At 37.5% G+C, this 23,892-nt stretch overlaps 1 protein-coding gene across 8 annotated transcripts in view; it reads right to left on the bottom strand.

The window, feature by feature from the left end:
* MALRD1 (MAM and LDL receptor class A domain containing 1) overlaps positions 1-23,892 on the bottom strand; it is an 860,334-nt gene that overhangs the window by 524,310 nt on the left and 312,132 nt on the right. For all 8 annotated transcript variants that reach the window (XM_084980970.1, XM_084980973.1, XM_084980974.1 and 5 more), the window contains 5 exons: positions 19,610-19,711; positions 18,601-18,747; positions 14,749-14,915; positions 8,857-8,949; positions 5,773-5,980 (listed from right to left, as the gene is read on the bottom strand). In XM_084980970.1, the coding sequence (XP_084837096.1) occupies positions 5,773-5,980; positions 8,857-8,949; positions 14,749-14,915; positions 18,601-18,747; positions 19,610-19,711 (717 nt within the window). The remainder of the gene's footprint in view (positions 1-5,772; positions 5,981-8,856; positions 8,950-14,748; positions 14,916-18,600; positions 18,748-19,609; positions 19,712-23,892) is intronic.

A 23,892-nucleotide genomic window follows, 5' to 3' on the forward strand; every position in this document is an offset into this window, starting at 1 on the left:
ACTTACACCACAGCCCACAGCAATGCCAGATCCTTAACCCACTGAGCAAGGCCAGGGATCAAACCCTCGTCCTCAGGGATGCTAGTCGGGTTTGCTAACCACTGAGCCACAACGGGAGCTCCATTCTTCCATCATTTTTAGTATATGTGCTGCCGAAGCAAGCACTCTTCCATCATTTTTAGAACATGGAGATTTTCTATATGTCCTGATTGAAAATTAAATATATATTTTTCAAAATTTTATGTAGTAAAATATACTTAGTACAAAATTTGCCTTTTTAACCACTTTAAGTGTATGGTTGAGTGGCCCTAAGTACCTTTACACTGTTGTACAACCATCACACATCTCCAGAACTTCATCATCCCAAATTAAAATACCATACCCATTAAACACTCACTCCCCACTTTTCCCTTCTCATCATCCCGACAACTACCATTCTGCTTCTCCTTTCTACGAATTTGATTCCTCTAGGAGCTTATGTAAGTAGCATTATACAATGTTTATCCTGTTGTGACTTGCTAATTTCGCTGAGCATAACGTCTTCAAGGTTCATCCATGTTGTGGCATGAGTCTGAAAATTAGGTATGTTTTATCTGTCAGTTGTTCAATTAGCCAATGTATACCTTCAGACTTGTTTGGCACGTGTTATATTGTGTTATAAATACTTTTTAAAATATATTGCATATGCATTTTATTTATTTTTTTTTTTTAGGGCCACATCTGTGGCGTATGGAGGGTCCCAGGCTAGGGGCCGAATCAGAGCTGTATCTACCGGACTACGCCACAGCCACAGCCACTCTAGATCCGAGCCGTGCCTGCAATCTACACCACAGCGTATGGCACGCCAGATTCTTAACCACTGAGCGAGCACAGGGATCGAACCTGCATTCTCATGGATGCTAGTCAGATTCGTTTCTGGGATGGGAACTCCCAGAAAATGCGAACTCCATGCATATGTGTTTTATTCTTAAATGTCCCTGTTTCATTCAGGATGGTATTATTAATAACTATCAAAAATCTACTGTTTGGAATCAGGCAGTATTTGTCCTTCTGCCCCTGGCTTATTTCACTTAGCATACCTCTTACGTGAGGTATTTAAAGTCTTCAAACTCATATGTTGTTCAGTTGGTATAAAGTTTCGGTCATGCAAGGTAGTGCCTGTGGTCATCAATACTGTATGATGCACGTTTTTGTCAACAGTTTACAAAACTTAATACTTTTAAAGGCTTTGTCAAAAACACAGCCTTTTCATGAAGCACTTTGAGAAGAGAGAGGCAATATGTTCCTCCTGGAGGAACACGAAAAATAGCTCACTTGGAGTTCCCATCATGGCTCAGTGGTTAGTAAACCCGACTAGCATCCATGAGGACTTGGATTCAAACCCTGGCCTCACTCAGTGAGTTAAGGATCCAGTGTTGCCATGAGCTGGGTGTAGGTTGCAGATGTGGCTTGGATCCTGTGTTGCTGTGGCTCTGGCATAGGCCGGTGGCTACAATTCCACCTGGACACCTAGTCAAGTGTGTGCGGCCCTAAAAAGACAAAAAAAAAAACCCACACCTCACTTGTCTTCTCCACTAGCATCCATTCGGTAGAACATTAGTTATGTTCATTTAAAGGATGCATTTGAAGCTGAAAGTGCTGTGGAGAACAGGCATTTGCCCCTGTATCCCCAACACCGTTCTTGAGGATGGAGTTTGTGAAATTTTCCTGGGCAAGAGCATTCGGGCTGTTTACAACTTGGACAGGTGATAGCCTCCACTCCTTAAGATTTCAAACAAGTTCTGCAAAACTGCTGCAAGTAAGCTGCTTTAGCGCAGTGCGTGTGCCACACAGGGGTACTTTCCCATCCTTGCAGGGATCTCAGCTCTATTCCTGCTGGAGAATTGGAAGTGCTTGCGCTCCGGGGGCCACCACCTCTCCCCCGGGGCGGGCTCCCTCTCCGTCAGGCCGCCTGGGGCCTCCTCTCCTCTCCTCCCACCGAGAGGCGCCTCCCGGCTCTCAGGCACCCGGGCTTTGCCACAGAGGCATTAATTGTTGGGACCCCTTACTCACAGGCACCTCTCCTACCTCAGGGTCTCAGAGGTGGTGGCTCTCACTCTCCCTCCTCCCACCTCCACTCGTCACAGCCCCTTCCAGGAAGGTGGTGCTGCTGCTGGAGGCAAAGACTCAGCAGGAATCGCACAGCCCCGGGCCCTGCCGCGTGCTCCAAGGGGTGTTGGGGTCGGTCGCTGTACCAAGACAGCACTGCAGGGATTCACCTGAAAGGACAGGTTGCTGGACCACGGAGCGAGGCCAGGGACTCATCTGTGGCAGGAAGTCCCTGAACTGCATTATCTGGGAGTGGCCGAAGCGCTGGGTAGCCCTCAAGGGCGCCTAGCCCAGGAAAGACCAAGGAGGAGGAAGTGGGAGAGTAGCATGGGTGCCGCCAGCCATCCTGGACCTACTCCCTTCGCGCCCCTGGCCTTGACTGGTTTAACACCATGCAGCCCCCAGGGCACCCATATGCACAGCCCTGACAAGCTAAGAAGACAGATCTTAGGTCAAGTGTTCTTACTACATAAAAAGGTGAGGGGAGCAGGGAGACAAGGATAAATTTGGAGGTAAAAGATGTGGTGACATTTCCACAGGAGTATGCATTATGTCCAAACTGATCAAGCTGTATACATTATTTTTGTGCAGTTTTTTTATATCAGTTATACCTTAAACTATTTAAAATGTATTGTTTGGTATTACAATGATGCATTTAGGGATTAGTAAAGTACCCATAATTTTGTTTCTATCATGAAAGGTATCCAATTTGATTTAAGATTTTTTTTTTCTTTATCTGCCACCTGTTTCTCCCTCAGCCATCTTCATTGCTGAAGCCTCTTCTGCAGAGTAGTTCTCAAACTTTAATATGCAGGTCAATCACCTGGGATGTTGTTAAAATGATAGTTTGGGTTCTGTAGGATGGGGGCTATACACTAAAGTTCTGCAGTTCAAAGGCATTCCCAGGTGATGCTGATACTGCTGGTCCACAAATAACGCAATAGCAGCAAACTAGCAAAACCAATTTTCCCTTCACCATTAAATATTTTGAAAAGGCACTGGCTACAGCTCAGTCAACTACATTCGTTAAAATATCTAAAAAAAAAATAAGAGGAAGTCAGTAAAGAAAGAACACCCGAATGGGTGTGTCTTTTGCCAAAAGCACACTGACTGTAGAATTCCAATGGACAACATTCATGAGTTAATATTTACTTAGTCTCCAGAATATGGTATATACTCCTGGTGTATTCAAACTGTATGTATGACTACCCTGTCCTAGGATTCATCCCATAGTGGGATAAAAAGAAGATATAAAAGCATTTTGCTTGTGCTTCACGAACTTGAAAAATGTAAGAAACCCTGTATAACAAACTGAAATTTGTAAAATATGAATTTCAAAGTAGTGAAAAATGTTTAAAAGTGGTTTTAAATTTCAAAGGGGAACCTCGTTTTGTAGTAAAATATATAGAATATATACACTTAAATTCTTTAGTGCAGAAAATAGTGTAACATATCAATTCTAATAAATCAATTGGTATATAATTTCCTCAAAGCAAAAATGATTATACAGATATTTATATGAAATAGTCATATTGACATCAAAGTATGCGGATGTTTTACAATATATAACATGGCTACATTTTTATGTCATATGCCCTATATAGAGTTGATCTCAGTTAAGCAAGTATTCCAGGGTGGTTTTTTTTGCCAAATAAGCTTATATTATTTGGAAAACTTAACAGACCAAGAAGTAACACTATTTGGTTGATAAGCACAGAAATCTGTCCCAAAATTCACAAAAAGGAAATAGCAGAACAATCTCAAGATATACTCTATGAGGGAAATGCCAGGTAAGTAATAAATAAATTGTCAATAAAGGAAATGGGAAAATGTGTCCTAAATCATTTTAGACTATCATCTTATTATTATAAGAAAATCAACTATGGAGTTCCCATTGTAGCTCAGTGGGTTAAGGATGCAACATGGACTCTATGAGGATTCAAGTTCGATCCCTGGTCTTGCAGTGGGTTAAGGATCTGGCATTGCCACAAGCTGAGGTATAGGTTGCAGATGTGGCTTGGATCCAGTGTTGCTGCGGCAGTGACAGTTCTAATTCGACCCCTAGCCTAGGAATTTCCATATGCCATAGGTGCTGCCATTAAAAAAAGAAAGAAAAAGAAAGAAGCTCAATTAAAAGGAGAGTATAAAGAACCCTTCACCAGAGGAATGAAAAGGGAGAAAAGAAGCTATTTCAAACTGTAGGACTAAAAATACAAGAAATATTCTTACTTTCAGTTACTGAAATTGAGAATAATATAAACCATTAGAAAGGTGAATTTATCCAAAAGAAATGAAACAAATTGTCTGTTACAAATTTTAAATTAAGCATAAAGAGGAAGGTGACACTCACATTAGAGAAAATGAATTGTCCTTACATTTTTTAATGAAAAAAAGCACCGAAAAACTCCATGGAGATCATATTGATAGGGGGATTATTTTGTTTAAATTTATTTTTGAGATGAGGTGTCTGAGGAATTAATTGAATTGCTGTTTACAAACAAGCAGAGTATTTCTCCCTTGTTTTCCCATTTCCTCTTTTCTACATCCCTGTCCATTGCTCTTAATAAAATCCTTACGTACCCAACAACAGAAACATATTGCACAAGGAGCTTTTCATTAAAAAGGTGACATTTATCTTGTTGCAGTATTTTTCTCTTGCTCAACAAAATATATCACTAAAATAAAACACTGGAGCAAAGTAAATGTCAAATTTTAATAATTAAAAACCCCTCTTGTTTGTGATACAGAAATTAGAGGATGCATTTAGTTGGAATACAGTGTTTCTAAAGAGACACAAGTATTTTAGTTGCTAAGTCACCTCATACGAGAATCATAAAGTAGGTTGTAAATTATATTTGCTTTCTAATATAACTAGGGTGAATAGTAATGGGATTTCTTGACATTACTCCTATCAAAGACTCTTCCTACAAGGTCTGAAATGAAGGTCTTGGGCCTTTTTTGCCTAGTCATGAATGTCAACCATGGCTGACATGATTCTACAATCATCATTGATTTCTGGAAGGCAATGGGAGCCTTCCTCCCCTCTGCCTTTCCCCAGTTTCATACAGAATTGGTCAGAATGGAAAAAGCCCAACATTTAATAAGGGTTAGCAATCCATAATATATGTCTCCAAAGAGAAGAGTACAGCGGTTCCCTCTTCCATATATTTTTCTTTTTAATCAAAACACAACCAGCACTAATCACAACTTTTCATTTGTTGAACAAAGAGATTTTTGAGCGTTAGCAAAAAACACCAAAATATAAAGTTAACATAAAGATCCCCACAAGAAATAGTACTAATGGCTTCAGAGAGTGTATGTTCATCTTACTTCATACACGTTAACTTAACCTTGCTCCAAACAAAGATGCTTTTAAATGCAACCACAGGAGTTCCTATTGCGGCTCAGTGGATTAAGAACCTGACTAGTATTCATGAGGATGTGGGTTTGATACCTAGCCTTGCTCCGTGGGTTAAGGATTCAGCTTGCTGCAAGCTGTGGTGTAGGCTGCATGTGCAGCTTGGATCTGGTGTTGCTGTGGCACAGGCCAGCAGCTGCATCTCTGATTCCACCCCTAGCCTGGGAACGTCCATATGCCACAGATTTGGCCCTAAAAGACAATCAATCAGTCAATCAATCCAACACAGTCATGAATGTGAGCATATGAATAAATAACTCACTTACAGCAAGTTGCTGGACCCTCATCACTCCCATCAGGACAGTCCTCCTGAGAGTCACAGATCAATTCTTGGGCAACACACTGGCCGTTGGCACAAGTGAATTCATCTGCAGAGCATGGCTTTCTGGATGGGACCCATGAGCAGGCATAGACCCAGAGCTGATCTAGCCCAATAAAACCTTCTTGGTTCAAAATAGTTCCTTCAAAAACAATCTTTAGGGAAAAACAAAGAACAATTTGTGAGTTTATAATCCCTTCAAAAAGACCCATCCCCCAAAAAAGAGTAGAGATTAAAGAATCATTAAGAAAACACCTGCTTAAAGAGCAAACAAACACAACTAAAAACAAAGTTCCTACTTGATAGGCTTGACCCACACACATAAGACTAATGGGTACATTAGATCCACTGAAGCCTCTGAGAAACTGCCCGTGATCTGATGAAACATCCCACTTAACAACGATGTCCTGACTGCAAACTTGTTACTTGGTCACCGCCTTCACAGCTTTATTACTTTAACATTCAAGGGAAAGAAAAACTGTTGTCACTACTCACACAAGACCTATAACTGCACTTAGTTTTTTAACTACAGAAATTAGTAATCAGGAATGCATGCATGAAGGGAACTGTCAGGCAGACAGTAAGGGACACAACAGAAGAAAACATTGAAAAGAATATGTTTTAAAATATTTTTATAAAAGAATTGCTCTAACAAAGAAGTGCTAATTAAAGGAAATGAATTTCATTTTCCCAAATTGAGCTTTCTGGAGGTATACAGTATTAGCAAATCAAACAACTGTGCATTGCTAATCTAAGATAATTTCAAAGTATTAATATTCCTTGGGGTTCTACCAAGAGCAATGGTGAGTCAACACCAAGAATTCAGGAAGAGTGAGAAATTGCAGATTGTACAGCAAATAACTAATTTTCTGCTGTCTAATATGTTAGTCACCAGCTGCATAGGGCTATTTCAATTTAAGTTAACCAACCTTAAATTAAAGTTCAGTTCCACATGTTATAGTTACATTTCAAGTGTTAAATAGCCACCTATATAGCTAGTGGCTACACATTAGAGAGCACAGATAAAATTTCCGCTAATGCAGAAAGTCTATTGATCAGCCCTGAACTTGATATAAAGGTTTTTTTGTTGTATTTTTATGGGACACAGAAAAGTATTTCCTTTTTAGGGTTGCACCTGTGGAGGTTTCCAGGCTAGGGACTAAATCGGAGCTATAGCTGCCGCCCACGCCACAGCAACACAGGACCTAAGCTGCGTTTGTGACCTATACCACAGCTCAGGGCAACCCTGGATGGTTAACCCACCAAGCGAGGCCAGGGATTGAGCCTGCATCCTCAGGGACACTAGTCAGATTCCTTTCCACTGTGCCACAGTGGGAACTCCAAGTATTTCTTTTTTATTGAAGTAGAATTTATAATATTGTGTTAGTTTTAGGAGTACAGTATACTGATTCAGGTTTTTGCACAGACATTGTTAAATGTGTAAATAAGATACTAGAAACAAAAACTGACTCTTAGTCTCTTTCAGTTTAAAGTTTCTGATAGATTTTCTTATTTTCAAAAACATCAGCAGGGTAAGTGTTCTTAGGGTTCAGAAGGTTAAGGATTTGACTTTGTCGCTATAGTGGCTCTGGTTGCTGCTGTGGCACAGGTTTGATCCCTGGCCTGGGAACTTCCACCTATTGGGTGCAGCCAGAAAAGAAAAAAAAAATTAGTCATATATATATTTTGTTAAGAAATTACATAAGATCAAGTTTGCATATATATTTAATAATTTATAAAAATTATATTAAATCATATTTCATAAGAAAATCTCTTTCTCCATAATAAATATCATATATGCTAAAATTATTTGATTTACAATGTACATTTTTCATAGCAACAAGATATTAGATATGCAGGAATGATATCAGTTTGGGATTCAAAAATTTATGGATTTAAACTTTGATCTCAAAAGTCTACCATTACTGAAAAACTAGTTATATTTAATATGTACATGGAGACATATTAAAATATTTTAATATTTTATATATTTTGTTTGATCTTTAAGTACCAAAACAAACTGTAATATTTAGCTTTTGACAAAAGAACAAAGGTCCAACCATCTTTTAGAAGTTATAAAGACAGATATCAGCTAAGAAAAATTAAAATAGTGTCAAAATGTTAACTCAGTGGGCTATGATATAACCCTCAGTTTTCCTGCGATTTACACAAAAATGCTATGATTCATAAATTCCAGTTTCAGCAGTAAATGAGATTTAAAAAATCTGCACAGTTACAGCTCAGTATCATTTGGATTCTGCCTTTTAATGGCTAAAAAAAATTAAGTGTGGCATTACCTTAAAGAAATAAAATTGGTTTCATAAGCCACAAAGTCTCATTTTACACTCACACTCCACTATAAATATATTTATACACTCTATATACAACAGACAGAATCCTAAAGAACTGCTCTTCAAAAGTAAAAATCTAAATAGCAATTAATAATGCCAGTATTTCAATGTTGAGCCTTCAGAAGTTACCATACCTTGCAATATTGCCATGATATTAGAAAGAAATGAACGGCAGACACTTAAAATGAAAGTTAAAAATGTATCAGATACATTTTATACAACACAATCTCAAGTTCATATTTCTGAAAGATACCATTCCCACTGAGCAGATGTATATTTCAGACGTATCTTTGTGCAGGTAGTTACCCATGTGTTATAAAGATGTGAATTACTGCATTCAAAATATTTGCATATATGCTATTGATTTGTCAGTATCAGTTTATTATTTATTAATGCAATTTGGCTTCCCCAGTTTACTGCATGTGTTTAGATGTACTACGGAGGGAGCTCATGGAAGATGAGGAAACTTGAATCAAAAGCAGTTTACACTCCACTCGGAAAATCTAACCTGAATAGGGTTCAGTTCAATGAAAAAAAGTAAGTTATTTCTCTCCCCAAATATACAAGTCTACGTTCCTCATTTAAATGCTAATTTAAATTTAGCAATGGGTGGTAAGTTCACCACTACAAGGCTAAAAAATTATATCTGTGATAAAAATACTTGGTTTTCTCTTTTATACCTTAAATGTCTTCAATCCTTCTGGGATTAACACATCTGCTTTCACCCATTTTCTGTGAGTTGATGTGCTGTATGTCCAAAATATTTCTTCTTCCTTTGATTCAAAGAAAAAGACATCACTCATTCCTTAAATTCTATTCTCATATTTACACATGTGCTCTCTTAATTACATTTCAATAGAGTTTACCCTACCTGTAGGATATTAAGTAACAAAAAGTCTAAATTATTGGGTAAAAAAAAAAAAACCTGTATAATATTTTTACGGAAAAATAAGGGAAAGATGAAAAGTTAAGGTATAGGAGTTCCTGTTGTGGCACAGCAGGCTCCAGTCACTGTGAAGGCAGGGGTTCGATCCCTGGCCCTGTGCAGTGGGTTAAAGGATCTTATGCTGCTGAAGCCAAGGCTTCAGCTGCAGCTGTGGCCTGTATTCAGTCCCTGGCCTGGGAATTTCCATATTCTGCAGATGCAGCCATTTAAAAAAAAAAGCACAGAGAGGAATTTTAGGTCAGTAAAAATACTGTTATTTTTTATTTATTTTATTTAAAGGCTGCACTTGGAACATATGGAGGTTCCAGGCTAGGGGGTCGAATTGAAGCTGCAGCTGCTGGCCTATGCTACAGGCATGCAGGGATCCAAGCTGCATCTGTGGCCTACACAGCATCTTGCAGCAATGCCTGGATCCTTAACCCAATGAGTGTGGCCAGGGATTGAACCTGAATCCTCATGGATACTTTGTCAGGTTTTTAACCCACTGAGACACAATGGAAATTCCCCAAAATACTCTTTATGATAACATAATGATGGATACACATCACTATACATTTCTCAAAACCTACAGGTTGTACAAGACCAAGAGTGAACCCTAATGTAAACTAGAGCCTTTGGGTGATAATGACATGTCAATGTAGGGTCATCAGTTGAATTGAAACATGTCCCACTATGATGGATGTTGATGATGAGGGAGGAAGCTATGCATGTGTGGAAATGGGGGGTATATAGGAAATTTCTGTACCTTCCTTTGATTTTGCTGTGAATCTAAAACTGCTGTCTAAAAATTTATCTTGTCTAAAAAAAAAATAAGGAAATAAAGCATGTCCACATAGTCAAGCTGCTTATTGTTTAATAATGGAGACTAAGTACAGAACAAAAATTTGAATGGAATCTTCACTAAAGTACTGCACTCTTCAAAAATAAAATTCTAAATAGTAAATAATGAACCAGCCATTTAAATGTTGATCCTACTGACATTCCTACATTTTGCAATATTGTCATGATATTGGAAAATAAAAACTGGCAAATATGATAGTTAAAAACTGTTATCAAATATATTTTCTGCACATTATTATCAACTTAAATATTTTTTCCTATGGAAGAATTCATTCCAAGATCCAAATAAAACAGATATTTCCGGAGATTATATTTCTATTTGATTCTCCGGTAACTCGAAGACCTTTTCCCGTCTTCTAAAGCACTGTATGTCATGCATCTGTATAATGATCATTTTCCAGGTTGCAAAGGGTATGCAAAATTATGTTACTATGTACTACAAGGTCAGCTACTTGATAAAAGTCTATAACCTACTCCGTAATTTTGCCTATGGAATTGGGCTTTATGATTTATGACCATGCCTTTATGCTCTGAAATAATCCTATTTTGCATTAGATTGAGTAAAATATATATACAGTGATATACTGATATATTTATATAGTGATATATATATTATTAGTGAAATATAATTAAAATGCAGACAGTGGTGTAGATAGATCTCAGATTGGGCTCTGAGACCATCTCGCTGCCCTCCTTCTGTGAGAAGCGAAACGGCACACCGGAAGGTGACATCTAGTTGTAATTCAAATGACACATGACATACTTTTTCAGATTCTTATAAACCTTAATCTCCACCCTTGGTTTCACTTATTTCAGTCATATGCAGGATTTTCTAAAAATGACGCTAGTTTTAACTTAAGTCCTTTGCCCTCTGTTATCTACTCCAATTTCCAAGTCTTAAATATATCAGAAGAGAGTCTAAACCAATTAAAATGACCTGCTTTCCAATACTCCCTCATAACAACCGTTAAGATTTCCACAACACAATGAAGCATAATATGGTGGACATATTTTCAGCTGATAGCTTCCAGGTCACATCACAAGGAAGTGAAGTTATAAAAAATGGAGAAATACAGCAAATTTTTCTTTCAATAATTTCTTAAGCAACTTCAGTTATTTAGCATCAAGACACTCACATCCTTCACACATGCTTTTAGTGACACTACTTAGCAAGTTACATTCATCATGTCCCCGCTATTTCATTTTATGAGAATAATTCATGGCGACTGCGCTCTTTTTTCACAGTGAGTAATTGATTCTGCTCTGTTCTAGCTAAGGAAGAATGCATTTACCTTTTTTTTTTTTTTTTTTAAGAAAACTGATCAGAGTTCTTTCTAAACTTAAATATTTTTCCAAACACTAAAGGTATATTGTATATGACATCCAGATTTTTTTCCACATTTTCCTAACTACACAAGCAATGATAAAGAAAAAGGATTTACCATAACTAAAAGAAATCAGCTTTTATTCTACTTTTGTCTTTACTTTCAGTCCTTATCTGGTTACTTTCAATAGGTACCAATGTAACAAAAAGCAACCCTCAGCTCAGAAAAGACTTTCAAATGATGTTCTAATTTTCCATCATCTTAAAAATCAATCAATCCATCAAAATTATTTACATGTCTTTACCTCCCCCAGACCAGGATCACTAATGACGTTTTACCTTTTAAGAAAAATATTTATCACTAGATTTTTTTTTTTAAGAGATCTCTGCTTATCCTTCCCTCTTGTAAAGAAAAAAAAAATCAAAAGTATCAAATTCAGGGTTTTTTTTTTTTAACTACTTTTGATGGCATGTGGTGATAGGATCATGTACCCTAGCAAAAACCTTCCTTCAAGGAAAGCTTGTTATAGCTTTAAAACCTGTATCATACAAGACAAGATACTTTCTAAGTCATTTTCTTTCCTGTCCCAACTATATTTTCCTATTTATTTGCCGTTGGGAATTTTTTTAAATACATAAAAAGCACCACAAGCGGGGCATCCCACTATCCTTGGCTCGCTGACATGGAAACTCTCCACAGAATAAAAGACAGGCTGTTGCTATGATTATTATCTTATAGATGATGGGCAGAGACTTAATCCCAAGAAGAGTTAGACAGTAAAAACTAGAACTGACACATGCTAAAGCTGACTTTAAGAGTCACAACTTCGTATTTAACAACTTGCCTTTCAGCTATTTTCTACTTCTCAAGTTCTAACGTACTCTGAAAATAAAGAAAACTACCCTAAGCATTCTCACTCAACACTTCTTGGTTCATCAGCACATATCCTAAGGGTTATTTTCTTTATTCTATTTACAGAATATGTAAATGATCATTTTCATCAAGCGCTAATATTTTAAATGATAGGTTTGGAGTCCTTTTTAAATCTTGTGATAAAACATCCACTTGTAATTTAAATGCACTTTGATGTAGATTTTGCAATGACCACCAACATGGTATATAGAGAGCGCACACAAAATAGAGTGTTAGAGGAGATTAGATACTGCCTGCACAATACTGGGTAAACTAATGGATTAAACATCAGTCATCACTCTCTAAAATATACACCCAATTGTTCTGACTGATACAGGAGATCGGCTCTCCATGGGTAACTTCTTCTTTTCTTATAATGCGTGGGACAGAAATCTTGGTAAGTCTATTCTTATGATATGAGGTGGTGTCTGAAACCAATTTATTTGCATTCTTGCACAGTCCCACAGCCATCGAAGGAATCATACTGCTCACTTTCAGTAATTCATAACTCCATATATAGATACTGAAACTTTTAAAATCCCTCGCTAATGTTTAAGGTAGCTTAAAATAACTTAGTACTAGAAGATAGATCTAACACAAATTTCTACTTAGAATACTAACTTATTCAACATTTCGTGAATATTAATGACCCACCCTGTGAAAAGCACTGTTGTAGGACCACATATTTTTAAAGCATCTTTAACTATAATAGAAGCTGAACAAAATTATTCCAGAATTTCTTGACTATGCCTTTGTTGAAGAAGGATTTGGAAATTACAGCAAGTTTCAAATTGCATGAAAGTTCAATGGGCTTGGTTTACATGGCACAAGCGGTAATATAAAGGATGCTTGAAGCTTGAATGGTCACAACAATTAGGGATAAAGTTTAATATATATGTATATATGTAAAATTTCTCCCAACTCTGAAAATTTGGAGTACTACAGAAAGGGAAGGGTAATGTTTCTGTCCTTCTACCCACCTCACACCATGTCAAATTGAATGAAATATATCAAAGAGATTCTAGGGCCATGGACTGCCAAATACTACTGCAAAAAGAAGGTCACAGAAATGTAATATAGTGACAGAATGCTAGAAATGGTGTCTTATTCACATAACAAAGCAGGATATATTAGACCATCTAATGGAAGTACTTATCTAGCTTTATGCTTTAGAAGTCTATGAATGTCCTGGAAAACAGAAGCAGAAGGAAAAAGACTGGATATGATGAAAAAGACACAGACATAAAAGGGGGAGGAAATATGATAGAACTCAGAAGAAAAAGAGAATTCCGCTTGAATTTTCAGGTATTGTGGTAATAAGCAGTCTGATACTTGAGGATTAATTATGAAGTCACTTCAAACTTCAGAAGAAAATAGAATAGAAGAAAATGCTATTTACAGATGGTTAGTGGTACCTGGTAAACACAGATGACAAACTTGTTGAAAAATTAATCTGGCTGGTGTCAGGCATAAGTATCAACTCAAAGCATCCTGAGCCGAAGGAAAATGCCCTGGTTGGCTGTTTTTACTGTCTTTTCCAATGTCAGAATTCCTGCAGTTATTGTCAAACGTTTCCCCCATTTCTAGAATGACTGGTGTTTACCCCCTATGATTTCTTTAGTCCTACCTATAAATAAATTTTTCTTCACAACAGAAATTTAGTGAAGTGTCTCAAGTATTTTCCCATTTGTATAGAATTGTTTTCAGTTAAAGTTTTAAAAAATACATAAATGTGTTTATTTGCTACCATTACCACAACTTACACTTTGTCCAGCACACTATTTGTTTTTCATTTATATGACTCATTTGTCTGTAGTTAATCAGCAATTGCCAGTCTTTTAAAAATGCATTGGAGTTCCCTTCGTGACATAGTGGTTAACGAATCTGATTAGGAACCACGAGGTTGCAGGTTCGATCCCTGGCCTTGCTCAGTGGGTTAAGGATCTGGCGTTGCCATGAGCTGTGGTGTAGGTCACAGGCGAGGCTCAGATCCCGCATTGCTGTGGCTCTGGTGCAGGCTGGTGGCTACAGCTCTGATCAGACCCCTAGCCTGGGAACCTCCATATGCTGCGGGAGCGGCCCAAGAAATGGCAAAAAAAAAAAAAAAAAAAAAAAAAGACAAATAAATAAATAAATAAAAATAAAATAAAACTGCATCTACTGTACCAGAACAAGCAATTTGCTTCTATCATATTTAAAGCTGTAAGGATATAGAAATCAAAAATCAGAACAGATCACATCAGAGCTTCAGTATAGCATTATTAATATAGAATCCCAAATATCATACATTACTACACCATAGTTTTTGATATATTTTCGTGAATTTTAACAAGTTTTTGAAATAATTTTTGCAAATTACCACACTGACTTTTGCACATGACACTGTCTGCAAAACTCAATTTCCTAATATTTCTGTTTAAAGGTGTATCAGATAGAGTCGAGTTAAAGAATATCGACAACCTACACACAACTGAGAAATAGAAACACAAGGTGCCATGAATAGACATTTCATTTATGCAATGAATATGAAGTTAATGCACACTTCTCACCTTATTATGATACAGTCCTACTCTTAGAACACTGTTTTCCATAGAGTAATAGAATTGAAGATGGCAGCTCTTGCCCAAGCAGTGACACACAGAGCTATTTAGATAAGCTCTGCTGTTTAAATGGTCAAGAGTAGAAGCATGCATAGCCCCTACCCATATACAGTAACCTGAAAAATAAAGGGAAAAAAGCAATTTAGAAAAATTAGTTGCTTTCGTTTGAAAAAAATTATTGTACCGCTGGAGTTTTCAAACAGGTTTAAAACACAAATACTTCATTTAAAAATATAGAGGTTTTTGTTTTGGTTTTGTCATTGTGATTTTTATTTTTTGTTTGTTTGTGTTTTGGCCATGTCCATGGCATGTGGAGGTTCCTGGGCCAGGAATCGAAACTGTGCCACAGCAGTCATCTGAGCCACAACAATGATAATGCCAGTTTTTAACTGCTAGGCCTCTAGCGAACACCAATGTTTTAATGATTACATCAACTACCAATTACAGGTTTTTATTTCCATACCTGATTTCTCAAATGCATTGAAATTTCCTGATTCCTGAAATCAATGTTTGATAATACCCTCAATATGAAAACTCAATATTCTTACAAAAAGAAATCTAATGATATAAAAATCTCTATGCCACCAAGTGATCACTTTCTTTCAAATGTCATGATGTAATCTTTATTTAATCAAAAATTCCTTATCTCTCCTGCCAGAATTCTTTTTCCTTTTGATTATTTTTTTCTGCTCTTCACAGAAGAACCTTTATAGTTTAAGGTAATATAATTTAAACTGTCCTCTTTCTTACCTGGAAATATCAGATATCTACAGTCCTACTAGACTGTATCTATGGATTTTATAGTACATAAAAATACTGTCAATCACATTTTACCATCTGATTCTTAAAACCAGTGTGGATTGTTTTTGAACTCAACACAGAGATACAAAGATATTTCTATGCTTTTATAACTTCAGCTTTCAAAGGTAAAGTCTTTCAAATGCTTTCTTTGTAAATTAGCAAACATTCCTTCAGCTTCTAGAAACTATGAGTTTAAATTAAGTGAAACTCTTTATTTACTAGAAAAGTTAGACTTTATTAAAAAAAATAGTACAAGTTAATACTTTACTTCTGATCTATACCCAAAGAAATGGTAAGTAAAATGAAAACACATTTTTACAAAAGCAGAAACTGGTTAATCTCAAAGATAAGGAAAAAGCAGATATGCCAATTGATGAGCAGGGCTGAAACCACAGAACCCTTGGACTTTGGGACCAGAAGCAGGTTGCAATAACTAGAATTCTGAGTAATTCAATGTTGCAAATCCTGGATGAACAGAGTCAAAATTCTCTCAATTAAGTCAAGGATTAGGGCTAGGAACCCTAAAATGAAGTAGGAAATATACTTACCCTCACTGTTGTGGGCTATGACTAAGTGACAGAAATGCACAACTTCAAACATTAAAATGAGGTATGAAAACCTAAACTAAGACTGTTGTTCAGATAAGCTTCTGGGTTACTGAGTAATACTACAACAAAACTGCTGCACAAGGAGGTAGAAACAAAGAAAAAGAGGAAGAAAGAATAAAGAGGGGTGGAGAAACAGAATAAGAAAATAACTCTTTTTGTTTAAGAAGAAAAAACTGAAGTCACTGGTACAAACCACTGAGTAAGAACTGGTGAGGCAAGCAGATGCAGAGAATCATAATTTTCAAGAACAGAATTGCAAGAATACAAACTTCTATGGGAATCAGTAGAGGGGTGGGAAAAAAAAACTAAACTTCGATTGATGTACTGCTGGAGGCTCAGGGTGAACACAGTTGAGAGCAAAAAACTCCAAGCAGTCCCATCTTAGGGAGGATCCCACTCTTGTGAGTTTTACCTAAAGGAGCCCTACACCAAGTTCTCACGGTAAGAATCAGAGAAAAATCCCTTTGTGCCTACAGTTGGGAAAGGGGAAAAGTAGTCATTTTGAAATATACCTGGACTCTTCTGTTATTCTTAACAAGGCTTTCGCTCAAGAGAACTATTTACTACCACCTACCTGACTGGAGTTTTATCAAAAACTAACATGGAAAAGGTGAAATATCAAATCCAGTAGATTCTAACTTTCCACATTAGGTAAGGAAAATAGCCAGATCCAACCCTGACTAGCCTGTGTGTCTTACCTAAGGTAAGAGAGAAACATTTGTGAAGTTCTTGGAGCACAGATAGAATCTCATAAGACTGTAAGACTGAGATCTATTTATAGGACTACAGAATGCGTCCCCTCCTCTCATAATTACCACTACCCTCACAATTGATCCTTTATAATAACAAGGAAATACTACTAAAAGAACTGCAAGTCTCAAACCTTATTTAAGAAAACAAAGACCACAATGGGAAAAAAAAAAAAAAAAAAAAAATATCATGTGAAATTTTAACCTCAAACATTAACAGGCATAATAAACAGAGCTTAATATCTAGCTGGATAAACATAAAAGCTCACATTATCACCTATTTACCTTAACTCCTTACATAGTACATCATGCCCAGCTTTCACACACAAACACAAAAAATTACAGGGCATACTAAAAGCAAAAAATGTAGAGTCTGAGGAGAAAGAATAAGCATCAGAACCAGACCCATATCTGGCAGGGATGTTGGAATTAGCAGACAGGAATTTACAACAACTATGATTAATAAGTTAATATTAACAATGGGAAAAGTATAAAACATACAAGAAAAAGAGACAATTGTAAGCAGATAGTTGGAAATATTAAGTAAGAATAAAAATGTTAAGGATAAAAAACAATATAACAAATGAAGAAAGACTTCAAGGGGCTCATTAGGTTTGACTCTTCTGAGAATATGTCAATAGGAAGTTCCAAAACTGAAAAGCAAGCAAATAAACAAACAACCACACACACACACACACACACACAAAACCAACAGGGGAACATAAAGGAATAATTCAATAATTCTAAGAACTAAGAACTCTGGGAAAACTACAAAAGGTATAACATATGCACAATGGGAATATGAGAAGAGAGAAAGAGGAAGAATCAATATTTGAAGTAATAATGACTGAGAATTTTCCTCCAAATTAATGACAGACACCAAGCCACAGATCCTGGAAGCTCAGAAAACACTATGTAGGATAAATGTCCAAGAAACTACAACTCAGCATATTACTATATTCAGAAATACAAAAAGAAAATCTTGAAATATTCCAGGAAGAAAAAAAAAAATCTCACCTATAGAGGAAAAATGGTAAGAATTGCATTAGACTTCTCTTTAGAAAGCATGTAAGCAAGAGGAGAGTAGAGTAAAATATTTAGGTAGTGAAAGAAGAAAAAAATTCAACCTAGAATTCTATATCCAACAAAATTACCTTCAGTAATGAAAGACAATGACTTTCCCAAACAAATAAAAGTGGAGGGAATTTGTGGCCAGTAGACTTGGTTTGCATGTGATGCCAGAAGGCATTCTTCAGAGGGAAGGAAAATTATATAGGTCAGAAACTCAGAACTACATAAAGAAAGGAATTAGTATTAGAGAAGGAATAAATGAGAGTTAAGATAAAACATTTTCAACTTGCTTAGTTGAACAAAAAGTAAGTCTATTCAAAACAGTCATAATCTTAATGTACTTCATAATTATGGTTTATGTATAAGTAAAATGAATGACAACAATAAAATGAGGGAAAGGAGGGAAGAATTAGGAATATTTTATTAAATAAGGTATTTGTACCACCTATGAAGATATATAGAGTTATTTAAAAGTGGACTTCAATTAGTCATAAGTGCATTTCACAAACTCTGGAGTAACCACTAAAGAAAGTAAAAAAGGAAGCACAATTGATATATTTTTGTATTGCTACCTTCATCATCACTACTTTGATCCTGCTGAGGTGTAGATTCTAAGATGGGAATTTCTCTTGTTTTTGTGCGCACCCAGGAACTTTGCCCGGCAGATGATTCTGCTACCCAGTTACACATGTCAAATTCAAATCCACAGGCCTGACACACTAAAAAGAGGAGAAAAAAATGTTGGATGATCACAATCTATTTGAGTGGCTGCTTAACAATGATTGTAGATGTAATCAAGGCTTAAATACACACACACACACACTCATATCTGGTAATTTTGATTCAATAAGCTTTAGAGTGTACTCTATTTTCAAAAAGTTCTTCATTTGATCCAGATGGGTGTCCACCCAAATGAGAAGCAATTGCATTAAAAAATGAAAAGAGATTTCACTTTTTCTTGTACTGCTGCTTCAGTTTTGATTTCTTAAATAGTAATATCTGACCTTACCTACTTTATGGAATTCATTTAGCTTAAATCATTTACTATCTATAACCACACTGAAATTTTAAAGAAACATCACTATATATATAATTTCAAGAAATTTATTATAATTGTTCTACCATCTTTAAAAAACACGGGCTTCCAGTAACACTCCAGCTAAAACCCCAATGACTCCAGATAAAACTAGAACATAGTATCAGTGGAGTTTGTCAAATGAGAATCTCTGATATTCCTATTAGGGGTCTGAGTCTCACGGATGGCCTACACACTAACAAGTCAGGCAGGCATCTCTCACTCTTTTTTTTTCTTTTTTCTTTTTTTTTTTTTTTAAGGCCACACTTGCAGCATATGGATGTTCCCAGCCTAAAGGTTGAATCAGAGCTTCAGCTGCCATTAACAGCCACAGCCACAGTGGATCCAAGCCTCATGTGTGACTTACACCACAGCTTGCAGCAATGCTGTGTCCTTAACCCACTGAGTGAAGCCAGGAATCAAACCTGCATCCTCACAGAGACAATGCTGGTCCTTAACCCGCTGAACCACAACAGGAATTTCAGGCATCTCTTTTTAACACTTACACTTCAATCCTCCATCTGTAGAATTAAATCTGCAGAGACTTGCATCTGGATGGCAGAGTGTCTCCTCTGTATTCGATGCTTCTTGACATGGTAAATTTTCATCTGTTAAATTTACAGATTGGCAAGAAGTGAGATGCAAGTATCACTAAAAAGAAGCATGCATTTCTTAAAATATTAACAAAACACATTCTACAAAGCACGCTCCACTTCTCACTATGGCAGCCTCACCCCTTAGGGAGACCCATTACACAGAGAAACAGATTGGGGTGGGGGGAGAGAATAAACCAACCATGCCAGTGTTCTGGATTTTAATCAGATCTCTGTGGGAATCCTCCATGTCTCTCCAGATCTAATGTGGAAACACAGAGCCTACCAGTAGGCGGATAATAGCACGTGTCAAACATCACACAGGACATCCTCTTTAAGGATGGGAACTACTACTTTCCCTGATGACCTTTCAAATGGAATGTGTTTCCACCCCAAGAGTCCACCCAACACAGGACTTGAAGATGGTTGAAGTATTTTTCTTCGTGTGTGTGAGTGTGTGTGTGTGTGTTCCTAGGACCGCACCCACAGCATATGGAGATTTCCAGGCTAAGGGTCCAATCAGAGCTGTAGCTGCTGGCCTACACCACAGCCACAGCAATGCTGGATCCTTAACCCACTGAGCAGGGGCAGGGATGGAACCCACAACCTCATGGTGCCTAGTCGGATTCGTTAACCACTGAGCCATGATGGGAACTCCTGAGGTATTTTTCTTGTCCCCACTCCCACTTCCAGATAATTCTCTCTCATGACAAAGGAGGCAAAATATATAGTGGAGAAAAGACAGTCTCTTCAATAAATGGTGCTGGGAAAACTGGACAGCTACATGAATAAGAACATAATTAGAACATTCTCTAACACCATCTACAAAAATAAATTCAAAATGGATTAAAAACCTAAATATAAGACCAGATACTATAAAACTCCTAGAGGAAAGCATAGGCAGAGCATTCTGACAGAAGTCAGAGCAATATTTTCTTTGACTAAGCTCCAAAGTAAAGGAAATAAAAGCAAAAATAAACAAATGAGATCTAATTAAACTTAACTTTTTCACAGCAAAGGAAACCATTAACAAAATGAAAAGACAACCTACAGAATGGGAGAAATTATTTGCAAATGGTATGACTGATAAGGGATTGATATCCAAAATAAATAAACAGCTCATACAACTCAAGATTCAAAAAACAAACAACTTGACTAAAATACAATTTTATTCTACTGTACAGCATGGTCACCCAATTATACATACATGTACACATTCTATTTTCGCACATTATCATGCTCCATCATAAGTGACTAGACATAGTTCCCAGTGCTATACAGCAGGATCTCATTGCTTATCCATTCCAAAGGCAATAGTTTTCATCTATTAACCCCAAATTCCCAGTCCATCCCAATCCCTCCCCCTCCCCCCCAGCAACCACAAGACTGTCCTCCAAGTCCATGATTTTCTATTCTGCAGAAAGGGTCATTTATGTTGTATATTACATTCAAGATATGTGATATCAAATGGTATCTGTCTTTCTCTTTCTGACTTACTTCACTTAGTATGAGAGTCTCTAGTTCCAACCATGTTGCTGAATAGACATTTTTCCAAAGAAGAAATGCTGATGGCCAACAGGAACATGAAAAGATGCTCAAGATCATTAACTATCAGAAAAGGAGGTCCCATCGTGGCGCAGTGGTTAACAATCCAACTAGGAACCATGAGGTTGCAGGTTCGATCCCTGCCCTTGCTCAGTGGGTTAAAGATCCGGCGTTGCCGTGAGCTGAGGTGTAGGTCACAGATGCGGCTCAGATCCTGCGTTGCTGTGGCTCTGGCGTAGGCTGGCGGCTACAGCTCCGATTTGACCCCTAACCTGGGAACCTCCATATGCGGCGGGAGCGGCCCAAGAAATGGCAAAAAGATGAAAAAAAAATTATCAGAAAAATGCAAGGAGTTCCCTTGTGGTGCAGCAAGTTAAGGATCAGGCATTGTCACTGCAGCAGTGTGGGTTACCACTGTGGTGAAGGTTCTCGCCCTGGCCTGGGAATTTTCACATGCCACAGGTACAGCCAAAAAAAGAAAAATGCAAATCAAAACCACAATGAAACATCACCTCACAACTGTCAGAATGGCTATTATCAGAAAGAACACAAATAACCAATGTTGTTGAGGACGTGGAGAAAGGGGAACCTGTTGTTGGGAATGTAAATTGGTGCAGCCACTGTGGAAAATGTACTGAAGTTTCTCACCTTCCTAAATATCCAAGCTTTGAATCTCCCGACATCAAATGATATCCCCATCATCTACAGACACGGTACACTACCTCTCAATCCTTCAAGACTTTAGCCCTTGGCTCTATGTCATTCTTTGTCATTTCAATATTCACTTTCATCTTGCCTCTTAATTTCTCAATTTTTTTCTAACTGATGCTCCATCATTTATGCAAACCAACCTTTGCCACCACTCAGCTAAGGATGATCACAACTGTCAGTAACTGACAGATTTTTTTAATTGAATTTAAGTGCCTGACATCAACCTTTGAAATGCTGAGGCATCCATTCCAAAGACATCCATCTCTAGTAAGCACGTTGCCCCTACTTGCTGGATAAAGAGCCAGGCCGCCCTACTCCTGAAGCTGCCCTTTTCAAATCCCTTGGTGACATAGATAACTAATCAGGTAAGTGACCCCCCTTTTCCCTTCCTGCACTTTAAATCTCACTCTTGTTTTAAATTCACCAATAAACAGTGAACCTGGGAAACATTAGCTACCCCACCCTCAGCCTCAATAAAGGCAGAACCCAATGAGAAGCAAATCTTGTTCTTCGGAACTTCCCTGTTGGTTCTTATTGAGGCATGTCTTATGATAATAACACGAACCACAAGGGTTGGACCAGCCACGACATTGGCACTGGCCTGGGAAATGTCTATGGGGATGGGAGTCCCAGCCCAGGTGAGAGCTCAACATTCAGTGATGCAGATAGCATCACTATGGAGAGGCTGAGAAACCTACCACCCTATCCACAATGAAACACTCCCCATGAAACACTCTGCCTACTCCAGCCTGCACCTGTGTAGCTCAACATGAGTGATGGGCAACTGCCATTCTAAGCAAAATGACTCCGTATCCCTGACTACTCACTCCATTGCACTGGGGCCATCCCAGTACATCTTCCTAATTCTTTCCTCTTCCTCCATTCCTAGGCAAACTATTCAAAACCTTCTGCCCCTTCCCTAATTCTCTAACTCCTCCTTCCCCTCAGCTACGTAAGAGGCTAATCATCTTACTTCACATTTCATTGAGAAAATGAGAGAAATCAGAAGAATGCTGCACCAACCCGACCACCAAACTACCTGCACCACCACCCACTTGCCTGTCTTCGTCTAACTGTGCATCTGCTAGTCCTGCTCCACTCTGGGTCCACTCCTTTCATATACTCGGAAAGTACCTCTCCTCTTCCCTGTTTCAGCAATCATTCCAGCAATTTCTTCCCCTCTTTCACATCGTGTTTTCTTTCCCTTCAGTACACAAAGGAGCCACAACTTCACCTATCTTAAGAAAACCTCTTAAACCTAGAACCCCCTCCAACTAAGTTCTACAAGTTCTGCCTATTCTCACTGACCCCAACACAGTTCTCTTCCCCCACCCCATTCTCTCTTGCACCTGTTCCAATGAGGCTTGTTTAAACTGTTGTTAATGACGTAAAGTTCACATTATATAAAATTCACCATTTTAACCATTTAACAGTATACGATTTGGTGGCTTTTATATCTTCAATGCTGCATGATCATCACCAAAACAGGTGCATCAATCCAGACTAAAACTTTTTACCAATTAGAAGTCACTCCCCATTCTCTCCTCCTCCTCTGGCACCCACTAAACTGCTTTCTGCCTCAATGGATTTGCCTACTCGGCATATTTCATATAAATGGAGTCATACATTACATGGTCCTTTGTATTTGACTTCTTTTACTTTGCAAAATGTTTTCAAGGGTTATTTATATGTTAGTGCAACATACATCAGAACACTTTTTTTTTTTTTACCCTTACCACTCTGCTAAAACTGCATATATCAAGGTTGATCTCTCCATGGCGAAGTCTATTACATATTTTTTAAATTATAGTTGATTTATAACACACTCATAAAATTATAACAAAGGCCCAGACCTTTCACAGGACTCCAACATAGAAATCCTTTGCCGACTTGGCCAATTCACTTGGATAACCAACATGCATCTCAAATGAAATATGCCT

This window comes from Sus scrofa, chromosome 10 (assembly GCF_054392235.1).
Source record: "Sus scrofa isolate SSC_HxYL_T2T_F1_AM1 chromosome 10, Sscrofa_HxYL_maternal_Yorkshire_Landrace_v2.0, whole genome shotgun sequence".
Lineage (NCBI taxonomy): Eukaryota > Metazoa > Chordata > Mammalia > Artiodactyla > Suidae > Sus > Sus scrofa.